At 44.6% G+C, this 20,583-nt stretch overlaps 1 protein-coding gene across 2 annotated transcripts in view; it reads left to right on the forward strand.

Moving 5' to 3' along the window:
- The window catches only part of wnt10a (wingless-type MMTV integration site family, member 10a), an 80,379-nt gene extending 65,234 nt beyond the window's left edge, over window positions 1-15,145 (forward strand). For both annotated transcript variants that reach the window (XM_068034472.1, XM_068034471.1), the window contains exon 4: window positions 14,231-15,145. In XM_068034472.1, coding sequence (XP_067890573.1) covers window positions 14,231-14,698 — 468 coding nt within the window. In that variant the 3' untranslated portion in view covers window positions 14,699-15,145. The remainder of the gene's footprint in view (window positions 1-14,230) is intronic.
- Window positions 15,146-20,583: the final 5,438 nt, after the last annotated feature.

Below are 20,583 nucleotides of genomic sequence, written 5' to 3' on the forward strand. Positions count from 1 at the left end.
CATTATACTCCATTTGCCAGATCTTTTCCCACTCACTTAACCTATCTATATCCCTTTGGGGTCTTCTTATATCCTCTTCACAACTTACTTTCCTACCTATCTTTGTGTCATCAGCAAATTTAGCAACCATACCTTCGGTCCCTTCATCTAAGTCATTTATATAAATTGTAAAAAGTTGAGGCCCCAGCACTGATCCCTGTGGCACACCACTCGCTACATCTTGCCAACCAGAAAATGACCCATTTATACCTACTCTCTGTTTCCTGTTAGCTAACCAATCCTCTATCCATGCCAAAATGTTACCCCCTACAACATGAGCTTTTATTTTCTGCAATAACCTTTGCTAGTGGCACAAAAGAATGGATGCTGTGAGCTTATTAAAGTTTTCAAGCCCAAGATCGCTAGACTTTTGATTTTTAAGGGTATCAATGAATAGGAAGCAAAGGGCAGGTAGATTGGTTTGACGTACAGATCAGCCATGATCTCATTGAATATTGGAACAGGCTCGAGGGGCTGAATGACCTCCTTCTGTTCTTGTGAAAGCATGTTGCTATTCTTTGTTATTCAGATGTCAGCTGTGACTCAGTGAGTCAGAGGGCTATGTGTTCAAGTCCCGACTTCAGGGAAGTGAGTGCTCTCTCTATGCTGACACTCCAGTGTGTTACTGAGAGCGCACCTCACTTTTGGACAGAGGCAGGAGGTCATGAGATGAGACCTCCAACAATGCATTCAACCAGGGCTTTGATATCAGTCCAGCTGCAGGCCAAGCTGCACTGTAGTTGAAAAGAGATCAATCAACATGTGGTAATTTGGTAACACCAACCTGTAACTTTAAAATGTGTCAGCTTGGCTCAGTTTCTCACTTCTGAGTCAGAAGGTTTGGGTTCAGGCTGTACTCTTAGATTTGTGCACTGAACTGCAGGGAGCGTTGGAAGCAGTTCAGAAAAGGTTTACTAGATTAATCCCCGGAATGGGTGGGTTGTCTTGTGAGGAAAAGTTGGACAGGTTAGGCTTGTATCCGCCGGAGTTTCGAAGAGTAAGAGGTGACTTGATTGAAACATATAAGATCCTGAGGAGTCTTGACAGGGTGGATGTGGAAAGGATGTTTCCCCTTGTGGGCGAATCTAGAACTAGGGGGTCACTGTTTAAAAATAAGGGGTTGACCATTTAAGACAGATGAGGAGAAATTTTTTGTCTCAGAGAGTCGTGAGTCTTTGGAATTCTCTTCCTCAAAAGGCGGTGGAAGCAGAGTCTTTAAATATTTTTAAGGCAGAGGTAGATAGATTCTTGACACGCAAGGGGGTGAAAGGCTATCGGGGGTAGGTGGGAATGTGGAGTCGAAGTTACAATCAAATCAGCCATGATCTTACTGAGTGGCGGAACAGGTTTGAGTGGCCGAGTGGCCTACTCCTGCTCCTAATTTGTATGTTCATATGTGCTGTATTATCCAAGGAGCTGTTCAGGTGAACACGAAGGATCTTTTTAAAGAAGACATAAAGAAGGGATATTTTTAACTTCAGAGTGGGAGCTTACCCAGGATGAACAAAGAATGGAAATTAATGGTCAGCTTTTACTGGACCTCTGGCTACTTTCTAAAGAGAAATTAGATACATACTTGATAAGGATATATTTGCCAGGACGGAACAAGGAGAGTGGGACATGGAACGAATTGAATAATTTTCAAAGAGCTGGTACAGGCGTAATGGGCCAAGTGGTCGCCTTCTATGCTGTATTATTTTATGATTACAAACTTCTCCTTATAGCAACCTTTTACCCTGGTCCCAGTGGAAGGTTCATTATAGTCAGCTGAGCTCCATTCTCTGATAAGAAGACCTAATTGCTAATCCTCATGGGTTTGTGGTAATGACATTTGACTCAAGGGTTAAAGTGGCTCATGAGAAATGGGGGGGAGGGGCAGTCTCTAGCAAGACGTCTCGAAATGGTGATGTACATTGGTATAGCTAATGTGGTACTGACGATGGGGGAGGGAGAAAATGCTCAGGGAGTCACAAGAATTAAAGGTCCGCTGGCAGATGTATACCCACGCTTCTTCATGGGAGACCGGCATCTGGCCGGAACAAGTGAAATCCAAGTCTTTCTTTCTCTCACTTGCATTTGTCTAAGTTTCTCTCTCTGTCACACACACACACACACAATCTCTCCATTTCTGCTTTAATCCTGGTGGATTTCTATTTGAGAGACGAAACACCAATCTCCTGCCCTTCCCCTCAAAACATGTACCACCTCCCAGCTCAATCCTCTGCCACATCTCACATTCTGAATGTATCCAGTGTTGCACAAAGTGTACAGAACAGATATCACATCAAAGTGGTCTGTTTTATTTATACACTGTCGGGTAAACTGGAGATATGCTACTTTCCATAATCCAAAGGTAAATGATATCAAATTGTGACTACATTTCAAAAGCACTTCATTGGCTGCAAAGTGCTTTGGGGTGCACTGAGGTCATGAAAGGCGCTATATGAATACAAGTTTGTTTCTTTGTTCTTCCTTATTTTACATTTCTGAATCTTTGACAAACCACAAGCACATTATAATACATTTAATAGCTGGTTTAAACAATCCATATCTTTTTAATTATTAACACCTTTCCAGATTACACTTTCTCCTGCCACATCTACCATCCCAGTTAGCCCTTACTTGCCATTTTCACTCTGTAATTGGACTAATCACATCTGACGATTGCTCCACAGGTACATACATTGAACAATGCATGCTGTGGTAGGTTTAAAGGGGTAATTTCTCTCCAAGATGCTCTCTCTCTCGTTCCTCCCTGCCTCCCTCTCCCTCCCTATAAAACATTCCGTCTGTAAACAGTTGCACTCATCTCTTTGAAGTTTTCTGGGCTGTAATTATATCTGCAGCTTGTTACAAATCACAGTGAAGGGACATGGCTTTTTGAACTGGCTCCGACCATTACTGCATGGTTTTACAATCTATTTAAGCAGACTGAGACGGTCAGACTATGAACCTTTGATTTGAAACAATTGCCTGCCCACCCTCTCACCACTCAAAAAAAAAAATAGAGACTAGGAAGCTGTTGGAACTTGCTTGACTCCAATGAACTCATAACGGTATCCCACTTTAGTGCGGCTCAGTTGGCAGTAATTGCACCTCTGAATCAACAATCTCGTGGTTTTGCGTCCAACTCCAAAACTGGAGAACGTCATTCTAGGATGACACTGCAGTACAGTACTGAGGGAGTGCTGCCCTCTCAGGTGGATGTAAAACATGATTGTTCAAACTGGCCTACCCCTAACATTAACCCGAAAGAAAGAAAAGACTTCCGTTTATATAGCACCTTTCACAGCCTCAGGATGTCCCAAAGTGCTTTACAGCCAATGAAGAATTTTTGAAGTGTAGTCACTGTTGTAATGTAGGAAATGCAGCAGCCAAGTTGCACACAGCAAGATCCCACCAACAGCGGTGTGGTAATGACCAGATCATCTGTTTTAGCGAGGTTGTTTGAGGACTAAATATTTGCCAGGAGACCAGAGTGAACTCCCCTCCTCTTCTTCGAAAAGTGCGAAGGAATCTGTTACATCCACCTGAGAGGGCAGAAGGGGCCTTGGCTTAATGTCTGATCTGAAAGACAGCACCTTTGACAGTGCAGCACTCCCTCTGTACTGCACTGGAATGTCAGCCTGGATTTTGTGCTCATCTCTCTAGAGTGTAACTTGAACCCGTGACCTTCTGACTGGGAGGCGGGAGTGCTACCCACTGAATCACAGGTGACACCTAACTCAGAGGCGTAAGTGCGTGATCCTATGATCTCAGTTGGAAAGCTTCAGTCAAAGGGAGTGTGAGCCAAAGAGAAGACCAGAAACTGTTACCCCTGATCTGACCTGTGCTCCCTGCAATGCAGCATCCCACTGGCATTGTGAGTTCACAAAACTGACCCTACGGAACCAGTGAAACAGACACTCATATGCAGATCCAGGGACAGATAACTGTGAAGGCTAGGGGATTAATATACATTGCACGGTTGTTAAGAAACCACTTATGAGTGGAATTTTGAATCAATTGGAATCTTCTTGGCATATAATCAATAATTAAATACCCCAATAATATAACCAAGTCCTGTTCACCCACTACCCCCTAGGCTTACTGACCCTGGTGCAGCAATGCCTTGATTTTAAAATTTTCATCTTCATGTTCAAATCCCTCCATGGCCTCACCCCCTCCCTATTTCTGTAATCTCCTCCAGCCCTACAGCGCTACAAGCCTGCAAGGTCTCTGCATTCCTCCAAATCTGGCCTCCTGTACATCTCTGATTTTCATTGTTTACCATTGGTGGCTATGTCTTCAGCTGTCTGGGCCCTAAGCTCTGGAATTCTCTCCCTAAACCTCTCCGCCTCTCATTCTCACTTCTTTCCTTTAAGATGCTCCTTAAAACCCACCTCTTTTCTTTTGGTCGCCTATCCTAATGCTGGCACCTTTGGCTCGGTGTCAATATTCTGTCTGATTACGCTCCTGTGAAGCGTCTTGGAATGTTTCCCTGCCTGCTATATAAATTGAAGCTGTTGTACGCTGTGTTTCTGGAGAGATCACAAATGTCCGAAAGACTGCAGTTGTTTGCTCTGAGCTGGCAGTTCTCCTGGGCAGTGTTTGTTCCTGTGCATTAATTGGTTGCCAAGTGTTTGTTCTGTTGCTGAAAGATGCTTGCTATTACAGGGGTGGGGAGGCCGGGGGCAGGGCACGGAACCACTGAGTGATGGGACACAGGGAAGAGAGATCAGGGACCTAGTGAAGTGGCTTCAACTGCTCCGATTTGTAGAGTCAGCACTTCTTTACCCAGAGAATGGTTAGAATGTGGGACTGACTACCACGTGGAGTTGAGGCAAATAGCATAGATGCATTCACAGGGAAACTGGATTAGTACATGAGGGAAAAAAGAACAGAAGGATATTTTGATGGGGCTATAGGAGTGGGAGGAGGCTTATGTGGAGCTGAAGCACCAGCTTGGACCAGTTGGGCCAAATAACCTGTTTCTGTGCTGCAAATACTTTGTCATACTAGGCGCAATATCTTTTACTCGCTTGATGGCACAAGGAAGGATTTTACAATATCTCATGGTACTAATTTGAAGAAGAACAGGGAAGATCACCCCAGTGTCCTGGCCAGTATTTATTCTTCAGTCAATAAACAGATGATCTGGTCATTATCACATTGCTGTTTTTTGGGAGCTTGCTGCTGTGTTTCCTACATTAGAACAGTGACAACACTTTAAAGAAGAACTTCATTGTCTGTAAAGTGCTTTGGGATGTCATATTTTGTCCAAGTTTTCTCTTTCTCTCTCTCTCTCTCTCTCTCTCTCTCTCTCTCTCTGTCTCTGTCTCTCTCTCTCTCTCTCTCTCTCCTTTTATTCTGGTGGATTTCTCTTTGAGATCTATCCTGTGTTAGTTGGGTTGGTGTAGAGAACACAGTACTTGGTCCTCAGTGGCCCTGGTCAAGCTCAAGGAGGTATTAGCCTATTTCAGATAAATGGTCCCCTGCTAGAATGTGTGTAGGTAGATATAGGATGACGTATATAGGATGAAGGATGAAGTATATGGAGTGTAGGATATAGGGAAGAAGAATATCGGGTGTAAGATATAAAGAAAAGGATATGGGGTAAAGGCAAGATTGACTTCAACTTTAATGCTCCTGTTGGTGAATTGACTTCAGCCCTGTGGTATTGAGAGTCAGAATTAGATGAGGTACAGGATGGAAGCAGACTGACCAACTGACCAATGCCAATGAGGTTGATCTCCAGCATGGGCCAGTGGTTTCAGAAGGAGCAGAACAATGGGAAAATACTGCAGAGGAAAGCCATGCACTACACCAGTGAGGACTGAATGTTCCTCTTCCCCCTGTAGTAAACTAAATCAACATATAATCTCACATCACGCAGAAGTAAACAAGATTGGTGACAAACTCAAACAATTTTAAGATCTTTGTTTTGTCTATGTTTAGCTTGGATGGGTTAACATTAAAAGAGGCAAGACTCTATTTGCACCATGCTGTTTGTGGTGACCATTTCACATTTTCTTAAGAAACTGAACAGGAGTAGCCATATAAATACCATGGCGACAAGAGCAGGTCAGAGGCTAGGAATCCTGAGGTGAGTGACTCACCTCCTGACTCCCCAAAGCCTGTCCACCATCTACAAGGCACAAGTCAGGAGTGTGATGGAATACTCTCCACTTGCCTGGATGGGTGCAGCTCCAAAAACACTCAAGAAGCTCGACACTATCCAGGACAAAGCAGCCCGCTTGATTGGCACCCCATCTACAAACATTCACTCCCTCCACCACCGAAGCACAGTGGCAGCAGTGTGTACCATCTACAAGATGCACTGCAGCAATGCACCAAGGCTCCTTAGACAGCACCTTCCAAACCCGCGAACTCTACCAACTACAAGGGCAGCAAATACATGGGAACACCACCACCTGCAAGTTCCCCTCCAAGTCACACACCATTCTGACTTGGAACTATATCGCCGTTCCTTCACTGTCGCTGGGTCAAAATCCTGGAACTCCCTTCCTAACAGCACTGTGGGTATATCTACCCCAAATGGACTGCAGCGGTTCAAGAAGGCAGCTCACCACCACTTCTCAAGGGCAATTAGGGATGGGCAATAAATGCTGGCCTGGCCAGCGTCGCCCACATCCCATGAATGAATAAAAAAAAAGCTATTGCACTGAGTGACGCAGGAGGAATGGATGAGGTAGTGGGCTGGGGTGAGTCAGTTCAGAGGCAGTGACATTGAGCAAGAAGGCTGAAATAAAATGAATTTAGAGCTACAGTCGCCGACAGTCTTTACAGGAAGATGTTTTTTATTTTAGTTTAGTTTAGAGATACAGCACTGAAACAGGCCCTTCGGCCCACCGAGTCTGTGCCGACCATCAACCATCCATTTATACTAATCCTACACTCATCCCATATTCCTACCACATCCTCACCTGTCCCTATATTTCCCTACCACCTACCTATACTAGGGGCAATTTATCATGGCCAATTTACCTACCAACCTGCAAGTCCTTTGGCTTGTGGGAGGAAACCGGAGCACCCAGAGAAAACCCACACAGACACAGGGAGAACTTGCAAACTCCACATAGGCAGTACCCAGAATTGAACCCGGGTCGCTGGAGCTGTGAGGCTGCGGGGCTAACCACTGCGCCACTGTGCCGCCCTTCTTGAATATTTTGTTGTGATTGAATATTGTGTCCATTTAAGCAGGGGGATTTAAAAACAAAATTAAATGTATTCATTCATGGGATGTGGGCGTCACTGGCAGGGCCAGCATTTGTTGCCCATCCCTAGTTGCCCTTGTGAAGGGGGTGGTGAGCTGCCTTCTTGAACAACTGCAGTCCATGAGGTGATGGTGCTGCAATGATAATGAAGGTACAGTGATATCTGCTCAACTCAGGATGGTGTGTGACTTGGAGAGAAACTTGCAGGTGGCGGTGTTCCCATGAGCCTGCTGCCCTTGTCCTTCTAGGTGGTAAAGAGTTTCGAAGATGCTGTCAAAGAAGAGTTGCCGAGTTGCTGTGGTTCATTTTGTATATGGTGCACATGCTGCTCCAGTGCACCAGTGGTGGAGGGAGTGAATGTTTGTGGATGGGGTGCCAATCAAGCGGGCTGCTTTGTCCTAGATAGTGTCGAGCTTCTTGAGTGTTGTTGGAGCTGCACTCATGCAGGCAAGTGGAGAATATTCCATCATATTCCTGACTTGTGCCTTGTAGATGGCGGACAGGCTTTGGGGTGTCAGCAGTTGAGTTACTCGTCGCAGAATTCCCAGTGATACGGGCAAGTGAGGAGGTGGTCTCAGACTTCCCTCTTGCCCGTCCACTTATTTGACCACAACAGGGTTTATTCCTTTTAAACAGTGATTGTGCTTCCCACCTCTGTGAGTGTTTTACCTTTTTGCCTTTACTGTTATCGTGAAAGAACCAATCGGACAGGTTTTCTTGAGTTTAAACAAGAAAGAGGTAAGTTTATTATACTTATCACTCTAACCCCGATTTTAAAATACTAAAAAAAAATCTGCACATTCATGCACACATTCACACGAGAATCACACACACACACACCCACACATAAAGAGATTACAGAGGGAAAAATAGATTTGGTGATTGGATTAAAGTCCAGAATAAATGGAATTTAAATACACAGTTTGTGAAGATCCGGTAGATCTCGACTAAAGTTGTATTCTTGAAGTCCTTGCTGGTCAAAGTGCACTTTGGTTGGCCTGCTTTGCTCAGGGTTTTCTTGAAGACAGAATTGTAGTTCGCTCTTTTCCCCTGGTCGCTGACTGTGGCAGTTTGTAGGCTTGGGGTGTCCATAGTCGCAGACAGTTTTCAAACGTGATGTTTTCTGGGTGTAGAGAAAGAGAAAGGGAAGCAGGCAGCTTTCTCTGCTGCTGCAGTCTCAGTTACTGCTTGTCTTCTGTGAATTGAACAAAACTCCTGTTTTTTAAGAGATGGACAGATGATCACATGGTTCTCTCAATCAATTTTGTTTTAATGCGATACAAGGTTCAGAATTGTCTCCAGAGGTTCCAGGATGCCAATATTTACACTCGGAGGGGTTTGCTCTTTCAAAGATAATATATCAGGATGGCCTTGACTGTTGTGCTAATGAAGCAATCCTAGGTAATTCAATTACTCAGAGAAAGCTATTGTTCTGGGTCCAGGGGTTCTCAGACTTCAGTTGGGCCTTTGAATGTGCAAAGTTGTTTCAGATGCAAACTGTGGTGGCCATCTTGGCTGCCAGTTTTTTAAAAGTTAACTGCAAGATTTTCTCATTAAAAGTCAAATGTAAGTTTCTAACAGATTAAATTAATATGTGTCATTTGGCATAAAGGATTTTCTTGACACCAGCCTCTGATCTCCTCTTGCAGCCACAGTATTAATATGGCTGGTCCAGTTAATTTTCTAGTCAATGATGACCCAGGATATTGATAGTGTGGGATTTGATGATGGTAATGCCATTGAATGTGATGGGGAGGTGCTTAACCTCTCTCTCTTGTTGGCGTATTGGGTATTGCCTGTCAGTTGTGTGGCACAAATGTTACTTGCCACTTATTAGCCAAAACCTGGGTGTTGTCCAGGTCCTGCTGTATGGAGGGATTGGATACTTTACAATTCTGGCAAAACAGCGACCCATTTGGCACAGCCAGGCCAGGTGCATCATGGATGAGCTGCCAAATCAGGACAGTGTATATGCCATGCATTTTGGGCAATAGGCTAAGATTAACCAGAGTAATTGCATAATGTCAGCCATAGCTCAGGTGGTAGCACTCTCACCTCTGAATCAGAAGGTTGTTGGCTTGCTTGCCAGACCATTTCAGAGTGCATTTAAGAGGCGACCACATTGCTGTGGGTCTGGGGTCACAAATAGGTCAGATTGGGTAAGGACAACAGGCTTCCTTCCCTAAAGGGGTATTAGTGAACCAGATGGGTTTTTACAACAATTCACTGTAATGAGAAGCTTTTTATATCGTCTGATGTAACATAAATGAGATGCGTGGAGTTCAGTTGATTGAAGATCTCAAACAGGTTTATTAAACAGCTAACAAGTATATACAGTGCAGAGCTAACTGTTGACAGGACCTGTCTCTTGGTGTTACAGTTACAGAGTGAGACTGGCATGTAGTCATATGACTGCATCCTGGTACTCAGCTCATTAGCATACTAAGATCTTAAAGGCAATCACACAACAGTCACCAATATTGAGACTAGCTTTTTAATTCCAGATTTTATTTAATAAATTGAACTTAAATTCCATGGCTGCCATGGTCAGATTTGAACTCAGTCAGCAGATCATTAGCCAAGGTCCCTGGATTACTAGTCCAGTAATATAACCAACATGCTACCATACAGTAGTCAGATGCATCAGCCTGGTTTCAATGCTCAATTACTGGATTGTGGTTTGAACTTTCCATTCTCTGTCGCAACTCAGGAGTCAAGGTGCTACCACTGAGACAAGTTGACAGAGGCAGCAATATCCAACAATATTTCTCCTGGTAACTGTTCCGATTGAACATGTAAAATTTGGTACCTGGAACAGAATTACTTCTGACTTCATTAAGGTGTCTTTGACCTCGTTCAGCTGACCCTGATTTTCCCATGTTGAAATTCTCTCAAGTTACCCCTTGACTCACCCAACTTACCCATCAGCCATACTCTTGTTGAATGGCGGAACAGGCTTGAGGGGCTGAGTGGCCTATTCTTGCTCCTAATTTGTATGTATGTTTGTATGTGACTTTCAAACCCACTTTGACCCTGCAGAACTGCTACTGACTCCACTGAGTAATTCCTGTCTTTAACCTTGCTGAGCTTAACCTGACCCTCCTGACTCTAACTCTCCCCACCATAACAGCGTCCCCCACCTCCCCAGCTGGGGTATGTCTGACTCCCACTGAGCTACCTTTGACCCTACTGAACTGCAGTGGACCTCAGTGATCCATCTCGGACCCTGGTAAGTCCATGAACCCCAGTGGGCCACCATTCATCCTTTGTCGACCCAGGCTGTCCTCTCTGGCTACACTTTACTGCACTGAGATACTTCAAGGAATACCCCGAGACAAACTGAAAAAACAGCTGGAAAAATATTTGATTCCACTTAACAAAAGGAGAAAGAAAACTTCATGAAATGCCTTTGATGAACTTTGCAGTCACAGCACAAGTTATAATTGACCACAGGAGGCCAAGATCCATTATTTAGTAAAACTGCCCTCAATTACTGCTGCTTGCATTCCACACCATTACTTCGTTAAGGCATCTGTAATTTACTAGATAAACACAAGGACCCAAATTGACGTAAGGTATAATTAGTAAAGTAACAACATTAAAATTTATATACAATTGAGCACACTTTGATTGAGGTTTTACTTCTTTCTTTCATTCTTGTGTGTGGCCTGGTGCCAATGAGACTAGACTGTTGCTCAATATCCACCACTGATTCGTTTATTCTCAACAACTTTCATTTATATAGCGCCGTTAAGTGTAGGAAAATGCATAATGGTAACTACGCCTCAGAAGTACTTAATTGGTTGCAAAGCACTTGGGACATCCTGAGATTGTGAAAGGTGTTCTAGAAATGAACTAGTACTTTAAAAATCTCCCAAGGCACATTAAAAGTATTAATTCTTCTTTTGGGCCTCCTTATCTCGAGAGACAATGGATACGCGCCTGGAGGTGGTCAGTGGTTTGTGAAGCAGCGCCTGGAGTGGCTATAAAGGCCAATTCTGGAGTGACAGGCTCTTCCACAGGTGCTGCAGAGAAATTTGTTTGTTGGGGCTGTTGCACAGTTGGCTCTCCCCTTGCGCCTCTGTCTTTTTTCCTGCCAACTACTAAGTCTCTTCGACTCGCCACAATTTAGCCCTGTCTTTATGGCTGCCCGCCAGCTCTGGCGAATGCTGGCAACTGACTCCCACGACTTGTGATCAATGTCACACGATTTCATGTCGCGTTTGCAGACGTCTTTATAACGGAGACATGGACGGCCGGTGGGTCTGATACCAGTGGCGAGCTCGCTGTACAATGTGTCTTTGGGGATCCTGCCATCTTCCATGCGGCTCAAAAGTATTAAAGAGGGAGAAATTCCCCAGTTGCCTTGGTCGGATTTGAACTCATGTTTTTGGTTTACTCAGCCTGTAACATATCTACCATGCCAATGTTCTCTCAAAGGCTCGTACAGCCATTTAGATGCCATTTTAGGCCTCTGATAGCCTTGGTTCTTCTTGTTGAAAGTTTCATCAGTAAAAACTAAGTCATAAGTGTACTTGTAGTTTGTCAAACATGGGGAGATTCTTTGAAACAAGGGAAAGTGAAAAGGAAAGACCGCATCACCCAGCTGAGATTTCACTACCACAGACTGGAACATCTGTTTAAAGGGAACATCTATTGAGGCTCTGCTTCACATCTGGCTTATATGCAAGGCAGACGCTCGCAGCTATTTCAGAACCGTACGCAATTAATTGTATTGCTGAAACCGTACACAACTGATTGTGTTTTCTTCTGACTCGAGGCGTTTCTTCTTTGCCAAACCATTTCAGAATCAGGGCAAGCAACTGGGCCTTGACTTTCTGTATGTGACTTTGGGGTGGGGAGAGGAGCATTTGTGGATTTGTGCACGGATGAATGAGAAAGAAGCCCTCGTTAGTGCAATGAAAGTGGAGAATGTATGCAAGCTGGTTGTAAATGATTACCCTTTTGAGATGAAGGTACGTTGGAAATAGCTTTCTGGAAGGAAGGAAAGCAATCTAAAATGACTGGGATCAAAAGCAGCAGGCAGAAACTTTGGGATGTGAAAGGGACAGAACCAAAGACTGAATTTTATGCCTCCCAGCCTTGAATTTCCATTGAGGGCTGCTCCGATCTTCCAACGTAACTTTGGTGACCCTTTGAGAAATCGTATCAGTGGCTGAGATGTCCATTTACACCACTTTTTCCCCCCACGGGTTCTGCTGATATCTTTGCAGAGTTACCGCTGGACCTGGAGACAACCTTCTCCAAAATCAGGGCCTCCATGTCGTAATTAACCAACATATTAATCCTTCGCTCTTGTTTCGACAGTTTGATGAAAGACATCATGACACTCAATGAAGTACCTGCTTACATAAAATTACCAAAAATAACAGCAACTTGTAGTTGTATAAAGCTTTTAATGTAGCAAGATGCTTTTCAGTTGGGAATGTTAGCATGGTGCTGACTATTGAGTTAGAGAGATGAGTTCAAATCCAACCATTGCAGTTGGGGCAATTAAATTTAATTAGTTAAATAAATCAAGAATTAAAAAGTTAATATCAGTAATGGTGACTATAAAGCTAATGGATTGTTGTAAAAACCATCCAGTTCACTAACATCCTACAGGGAAGACAATCTGCTGCCCTGAGATGTAGCTCCAGACCCACGGCAATGTGATTGACTCTTAACTGCCCTCTGTGATGGCCGAACAGGCCACTCAGCTGTGGCTCATCACCACCTTCCCAAGGGCAATTATCGATGGGCAATAAATACTGGCCTAGCCAGTGACACTCACATCCCATGAATGATTAAAAAAATGTATTAACAGTGACTATTTCTGACATTCAAAGTGATATTTAGACACTTATCCCAAAATACTGAGGATGCTGGAAATCTGAAATAAAAACAGAAAGTGCTGGAAATACTCAGCAGGTCTGGCAGCATCTGTGGCGAGAGCAGCAGAGTTAACGTTTCAGGTTGATGACAGTTCTGATGAAAGGTCATCGACCTGGAATATTAATTGTGGGACAAATTTTATGTTCTGCCCCGACGCAGGTTTGGAGATGGGGAGAACATATAATCGGGTGGGCCGCACAGGAAACACAGCAGCAGTACCCATGCGGGCTGCTTCCCGGCTCTGGGGGAGGTGGCCGGGGCAGTGGGGGGGTCTATTGTTAAAAGACACTTAGTGCCTGAATGAGGGACCTGGCATTGGGAAGGGGGAGGGGGAGACCTGAGAGCCATCTCCCTGCCCTCGCTACCGACCCCCTACTCCCCCTTCCCCTGCAACACCCACCCTGTAAGCCCCTCCCACCCTGACATACCTGTGACCTGGGTCTAGTGCTGATCCTGGGCCTCCAGTGGACACTCCGTCAGCAGCAGCCACCGCCCCTATGATGGTGCTGCTCAGTTAAAGAGTTGCCAGCCTCTGATTGGCTGGCAGCTCTCAGAAGGCGGGACATCCATTGCTGGGGTCCTTGATCCCGTGGAAGGCCTGCCTGCTGTCCAACTAAATGCCGAATTAGCACTTCATTCGGCGGGTCTCCCACAGAAGGGGCAACATGGGGTTCTCGGCGTCACTTTTGCCAGGTGTTGAGATCCCCATCGCCCAGATAAAATCCCAGCCTGTGTTTCGATCGCGTGGGTTTCCGCCGGGTGCTCCGGTTTCCTCCCACAGCCAAAGACATGAAGGTTGATAGGTAAATTGGCCATTGTAAATTGCCCCTAGTGTAGGTAGGTGGTAGGGGATGTGGGATTAATGTAGGATTAGTATAAATGGGTGGTTGTTGGTTGGCACAGACTCGGTGGGCCGAAGGGCTTGTTTCAGTGCTGTATGTCTGAATAAAATAAATAAATAGATGCTGCCAGACCTGCTGAGTATTGCCAGCATTTTCTATTTTTATTTTGCTTACCTTGAATGTTGGATGGTACCTGATCGATTTCCCTGCTTTTTTGTCTCCCTGTTTTTCCCTCAGATGATTGCTGAGAACATGAAGAGGAAATGCAAGTGCCATGGCACCTCTGGGAGCTGCCAGCTGAAGACCTGCTGGCAGGTGACCCCAGACTTCAGGACGGTGGGCACCCTGCTGAAGCACAAGTTCTACAATGCCACACTGATAAAGGCCCACAACCGAAACACGGGCCAAGTGGAGCACACCCACCATCCACACCGCAGGAAATCCAATGCCGGCGAGCTGGTCTTCTTTGAAGAGTCGCCCAACTTCTGCGAGAGCGAGCCAGAGCTGGACTCGGCAGGGACCCGGGGGCGGATCTGCAACAAAACCAGCCCCGGCCTAGACAACTGCGAGAGCCTGTGCTGCGGCCGGGGCCACAACATCCTGAGGCAGACCCGCCGGGAGAGGTGCAACTGCAAATTCCACTGGTGCTGCTATGTGGCTTGTGAGGAGTGCAGAGTGACCGAGTGGGTCAGTGTCTGTAAATAAGGACTGCCCGTGCATATAAAAAAGTTAAGCCTAGAGGAATAAAAATAAAGAAAAAGGACACAGTTCAACCAAAGAGATGTTGGACCCTAAAATTCTGCACTGCTTCATTTGGAAGTTTGCGATTGTAAAACTGGTAGGACAAACATCCACCTCACCACTTCCTTTCCTTGAACTAGGCCGAATTATATTCCGGAATTCCCAGGAACTCGGCCGGAATTTTCTGCCAAATGAATCTTTTCTCGTGTTTCTTTTCTCTTCACACCCTTGTGAGGAAAGACGTTTGAACGTTTCATCACACAGTCTAGTGAACAGCTCACAAAATTAAAAGACTCAGGAATTACTTCAAAGACTTTTCAACAAAAAAAATGTGGAGAAGAGAAAAGACAACCAAGAGAAAGACAGAGAAAAAGTGTAATTATTTGGAATGGTGTGTGCATTGTTTCTTATTGCTGTTGTTTAACGTATTATAAGTTATTTTAATATAACGAATACTTGTACATTTTGAAAGTGTTTGGCTAATAATGTGTTAAAGTCTAGTGCTAATATTAAACAGACCTCAAAGTGATGAGCTATTGTAATCCATTGTATTGTTTGTGAGTCAGTTTTGGGGACTGGACAGGGCTGACTGTTGGTTTAAGAGCTCAAAGGGTCCAATTTGCTGGGCAGCAAGATAATGAGATCCCTGGGTTTCCTATTAGGGAATCTTTGTTCCACGAAAGGGGCAACAACTTAGATATGTATAGCACCTTTAACGTAGTAAAATGTCCCAAGAGCTTCGCAAAAGTATTATGGTATCAGATATTCGGACAGGTGGAGGTAGATGTAACTGAATGTCTTAGAGGAGGAAAGGGAGAGATAGAGAGGTGGAGAGATTTAGGGAGGGAATTCCAGGGTCTAGGAGCTGAAGGGCACCAGATTAACATCATGATATGGTTACAGCACAGAAAGAGGCCATTAGGCCCATCGACTCCATGCTGGCTCTCTGCAAGAGCAGTTCAACTAGTCCCACTTGCTCGCCCTTTCCCTGTAGCCTTGTAAACAGAGTCATAGAGTCACAGAGTCAGAGAGTTATACAGCACAGAAACAGGCCCTTCGGCCAACCGTGTCCGTGCTGGCCATCAAGCACCTATATATTCTAATTCCATTTTCCAGCACTTGCCCCATAGCCTTGTATGCTATGGCATTTCATGTGCTCATCTAAATACTTCTTAAATGTTGTGAGGGTTCCTCCCTCTACCACCCCTTCAGGCAGTGTGTTCCAGATTCCAACCACCCTCTGGGTGAAAACATGTTTCCTCAAATCCCCTCTAAACCTCCTGCCCCTTACCTTAAATCTATGCCTCCTGGTTATTGACACCTCCACTAAGGGAAAAAGTTTCTTCCTATCTATGCCCCTTATAATTTTGCATACATCAACTGCTTTACCCTCATCGACACACCTAGTCACCTCCTCTAAAAATACAATCAAATTTGTTAGACATGATCTGCCCCTGACAAAGCCATGCTGACTATCCCTGATTAATCCCTGCCTCTCCAAGTGGTGATTAATCCTGCCCTCAGAATTTTTTCCAATAGTTTCCCTACCACTGATGTTAGACTCAATGGCCTGTCATTACCTAGTTTACCTTTCTTGAATAATGGTACCACATTCGCTGTCCTCCAGTACCTCTCCTGTGGCCAGAGAGGATTTGAAAATTGGTGTCAGAGCCCCTGCAATCTCCTCCCTTGCCTCACATAGCAGCCTGGGATACATCTCATCTGGGCCTGGGGATTTATCCACTTTTAAGCCCTCTAAAACTGCTAATACCTCCTCCCTTTCAATGCTAATTTGTTCAAGTATATCACAATCCCCTTCCCTGATCTCGACACCTACATCGTTCTTCTCCATAGTGAACACAGATGAAAAGTAATTATTTAAAACCTCACCTACATCCTCCGCTCCACACACAGATTGCCACTTTGATCCTTAATGGGCCCTACTCTTTCCCTGGTTATCCTCTTCCCCTTAATATACTTATAAAATGCCTTAGAATTGTCCTTTATCTTGTCCGCCAGTAATTTTTCATGCTCCCTCTTCGCTCTCCTAATTACTTTTTTAAGTACCCTCCTACACTTTCTATACTCCTCTAATGCCTCTGCTGTTTTCAGCGCTCTGAATCTGCCATAAGCCTCCTTTTTTCCCCTTATCCAATCCTCTATATCCCTTGACATCCAGGGTTCCCTGGACTTGTTGGTCCTACCTTCACCTTTACGGGAACATGTTGGCTCTGAACTCACACTATTTCCTTTTTGAATGACTCCCACTGGTCTGATGTAGACTTTCCTACAAATAGTTGCCCCCAGTCCACTTTGGCCAGATCCTGATTTATCAAATTGAAATCGGCCTTCCTCCAATACAATACCTTTATTTCTGGTCCATCTTTGTCCTTTTCCATAACTACCTTAAATCTTACAGAGATATGGTCGCTATCCCCGAAATGGTCCCCCACTGACACTTCTACCACTTGTCCAGCTTCATTCCCTAGGATTAGGTTCAGTACTGCCCCTTCTCTTGTAGGCCTTTCTACGTACTGGCTCAAAAAGCTCTCCTGGATGCATTTTAAGAATTCGGCCCCCTTTAAGCCTTTTGCACTAAGACTATCCCAGTTGATATTGGGGAAGTTGAAATCCCCGACTATTATTACCCTATTATTTTTACACCTCTCTGAGATTTGCCTATATATCTGCTCCTCTATCTCTTCCTGACTGTTTGGAGGCCTGTAGTACACTCCCAGCAAAGTGATTGCCCCCTTTTTGTTTTTATGTTCTACCCATATGGCCACATTTGAAGAACCTTCTAAGATATCATCCCTCCTTACTGCAGTAATTGACTCCTTGATCAACAGTGTAATGCTACCTCCTCTTCTACACCCTCCCCTCGTCATGCCTGAAAATTCTATACCCTGGAATATTGAGCTGCCAGTCCTGCCCTTCCCTCAACCATGTCTCTGTGATAGCAATAATATCATATTCCCATGTGTTAATCAACGCCCTCAATTCATCTGCCTTACTAGTAAGACTCCTTGCATTAAAATAGATGCAATCCAGCCTTCCATTATTTGCTTTTCCTCTTCAGGTGCTTATCTAATGCCCTTTTGAAAGCCATGATTGAATCTGCCTCCACCACACTCTCAGGCAGTGCATTCCAGATCCTAACTACTCACTGTGAAAAAACAATTTTTCTCATGTTGTCTTTGGTTCTTTTTCCAATCACTTTAAATCAGTGTCCTCTGGTTCTCGAACCTCACACCAATGGGACCAGCTCCTATCTACTCTGCCTGGACCCCCTCATAATTTGGAGCATCTCTATCAAGTCACCTCTCAACCTTGTCTTCTCTAAGGACAACAGTCCCAGCTTCTCCAGATATCCACACAACTGAAGTAATTGATTGGCAAACAAAAAAAGTTTGCCCAAACATCTTTTCTTTAGGGCTTAGAAGTAAGAATTCCGACTCTGATTGGACATGTTCATGGAGGTTTCATCACATGACCTCCTGTCTCCTGACACCAATTGGCAAGTGAATGGACTCTCCAATTAGCTGATTGGATGATTCTTGCCAGTTAGTCAAACTGCTCTTTTTCACATCTCCAATATTTTTATAACAGCACTGTGGGTGTGCCTACATCCCAAGGACTGCAGCAGCTCAAGAAGGCAGCTCACCACCACCTTCTCAAGGGCAATTAGGGATGGGCAATAAATGCTGGCCTAGCCAGCGACACGCACATCCCACAAATGAATAAAAAAAATTGATGAATGTTTGACAAAGAAAATTCAAAAAACACTTTGGACTGGATTTTATGTTGGGCGGATGGGAGCTGGCCACGGCATTAAAGTCGGTGGCAAACCCCCTTCCGTCTCGTCTGGGGATCCATCCCGCATTTTATGGGCCATTAAGTGGCCACTTAAGGGCCTTGATTGGCCTGGGGCGGGCAGTTGGCACCTAGAGTGAAAGTCATTTTGATCACTGTCGTGTTTTACATAAGCCTCCTTTAATGACCTGTGTTGACACTCATCAAGACCCCTGAGACTCTCAACTCTATCTAAAGTCTGTTTCCTTTGCCTATCCTTACTTCTCAAATATTTTACTTGAAATGTCCGGAGACTGAACTGCATCTACCACCTAGCTGCCCACCCTGCAGTTATTCAATCTTGACCATGCCATTTATTTTATTGTACTTTCTGCTCTCCAACTCCATCTTTGTCCATGTGGCCTGATTGCCCTTTATTTCATGTGCCAGAATAATTGAATTTTGCAGCGCAGAGGAAGCCATTCAGTCTATTGTACCAGTGCAACTGTCTGAAAGACCTAGTTTCATTTTCCTGTAACAGGAGGCTGATGTGGGCCTTAACCACAAGTATAGTCCTATTCGGCCAAATGGCTTGTTTCTGCACCGTTGAGTCAATGTAATTTCTGATGAAGAGTCATCGACCTGAAACGTTAACTCTGTTTCTCAATGCACAGATGCTGTCAGACCTGCTAAGTACTCCCAGCATTTCCTGTTTTTATTTTAGGTTAAGACTAGCCCTGCTGTCTTTTAAATGATGCTGCAGTCTCCACCTCAGTAATCATTAATAGTAATATTAATTACTTCTGTGTGAAAGCTCTTCTTCTAAGTCCTCCTACATTTTCCATGTGATAATCCTCAGTCTTTGGCTTCTTGCAGCTGTTCTGCCAATCAGTGGAAATAATCTCTTCATAACTTTACATGCTGCTATTAGATCCTCTGTTTCAGTGAGGAATAGTCTGCTTTTATTTTTATTCAGTGTTTTTTATTCGATCATGGGATGTGAGCATCACTGGCAAGGCCAGCATTTATTGCTCATCCCTAATTGCCCCTTGAGAAGGTGGTGGTGAGCTGCCTTCTTGAATCGCTGCAGTCCATGTGGGGTAGGTACACCCACAGTGCTGTTAGGAAGGGAGTTTCAGGATTTTGACCCAGCGACAGTGAAGGAACAGCGATATAGTTCCAAGTCAGGATGCTGTGTGGTTTGGAGGGGAACTTGCAGGTGGTGGTGTTCCTATGTATCTACTGCCCATGTTCTTCTAGTTGGTAGAGGTCGGGGGTGTGGAAGGTGCTGTCGAAGGAACCTTGGTGAGTTGCTGCAGTGCATCTTGTAGATGGTACACACTGCTGCCACTGTACGTAGGTGGTGGAGGGAGTGAATGTTTAAGGTCGTGGTTGGGGGGGATGTTGAACAAACAGGCTGCTTTGTCCTGGATGGTGTCGAGCTTCTTGAGTATTGTTGGAGCTGCACCCATCCAGGCAAGTGGAGTGTATTCCATCACACTCCTGACCTGTGCCTTGTAGATGGTCGACAGGCTTTGGGGAGTCAGGAGGTGAGTTACTCATTGCAGAATTCCCAGCCGTTGACCTGCTCTTGCAGCCATGGTATTTATATGCGGGGCACTGGTCCAGTTCAGTTTCTGGTCAATGGTAACCCCAGGATGTAGATTTCATTTTTCAAGTTTACCTAATTGAGGTTTTCAAGATTATGAAGAAAATGGGCAAGTTTGATGTGGGCAACTCACTCACTTTGATGAAACTGTATATAGTAAAGGAATATAAACTACATTTGAGGAGTATGAAGAGAAAGCAGGCAAGACTGTATTACTCAGTGACTAATAGACTTGTGGAATGAATAGTCAGAGAAAAACATTGGGGTAGAATTCACAAGTCAGTTCAAAAGGCAATTAGATTTGTTTCTGGAGATTGAGGGATCTGGCATGAAGGTGGAGTTAATGTATCAGAAAGGAATAAGTAGCTGGGCAAAATAAGATTTCGCAGTTCCTGAAGTGTGTAAGTTCCTTTTGTTGCAGACTATTGAATGGCCAAAGGTGTTTAAA

This window comes from Heterodontus francisci, chromosome 7 (genome assembly GCF_036365525.1).
Source record: "Heterodontus francisci isolate sHetFra1 chromosome 7, sHetFra1.hap1, whole genome shotgun sequence".
In the NCBI taxonomy this organism is placed as follows: domain Eukaryota; kingdom Metazoa; phylum Chordata; class Chondrichthyes; order Heterodontiformes; family Heterodontidae; genus Heterodontus; species Heterodontus francisci.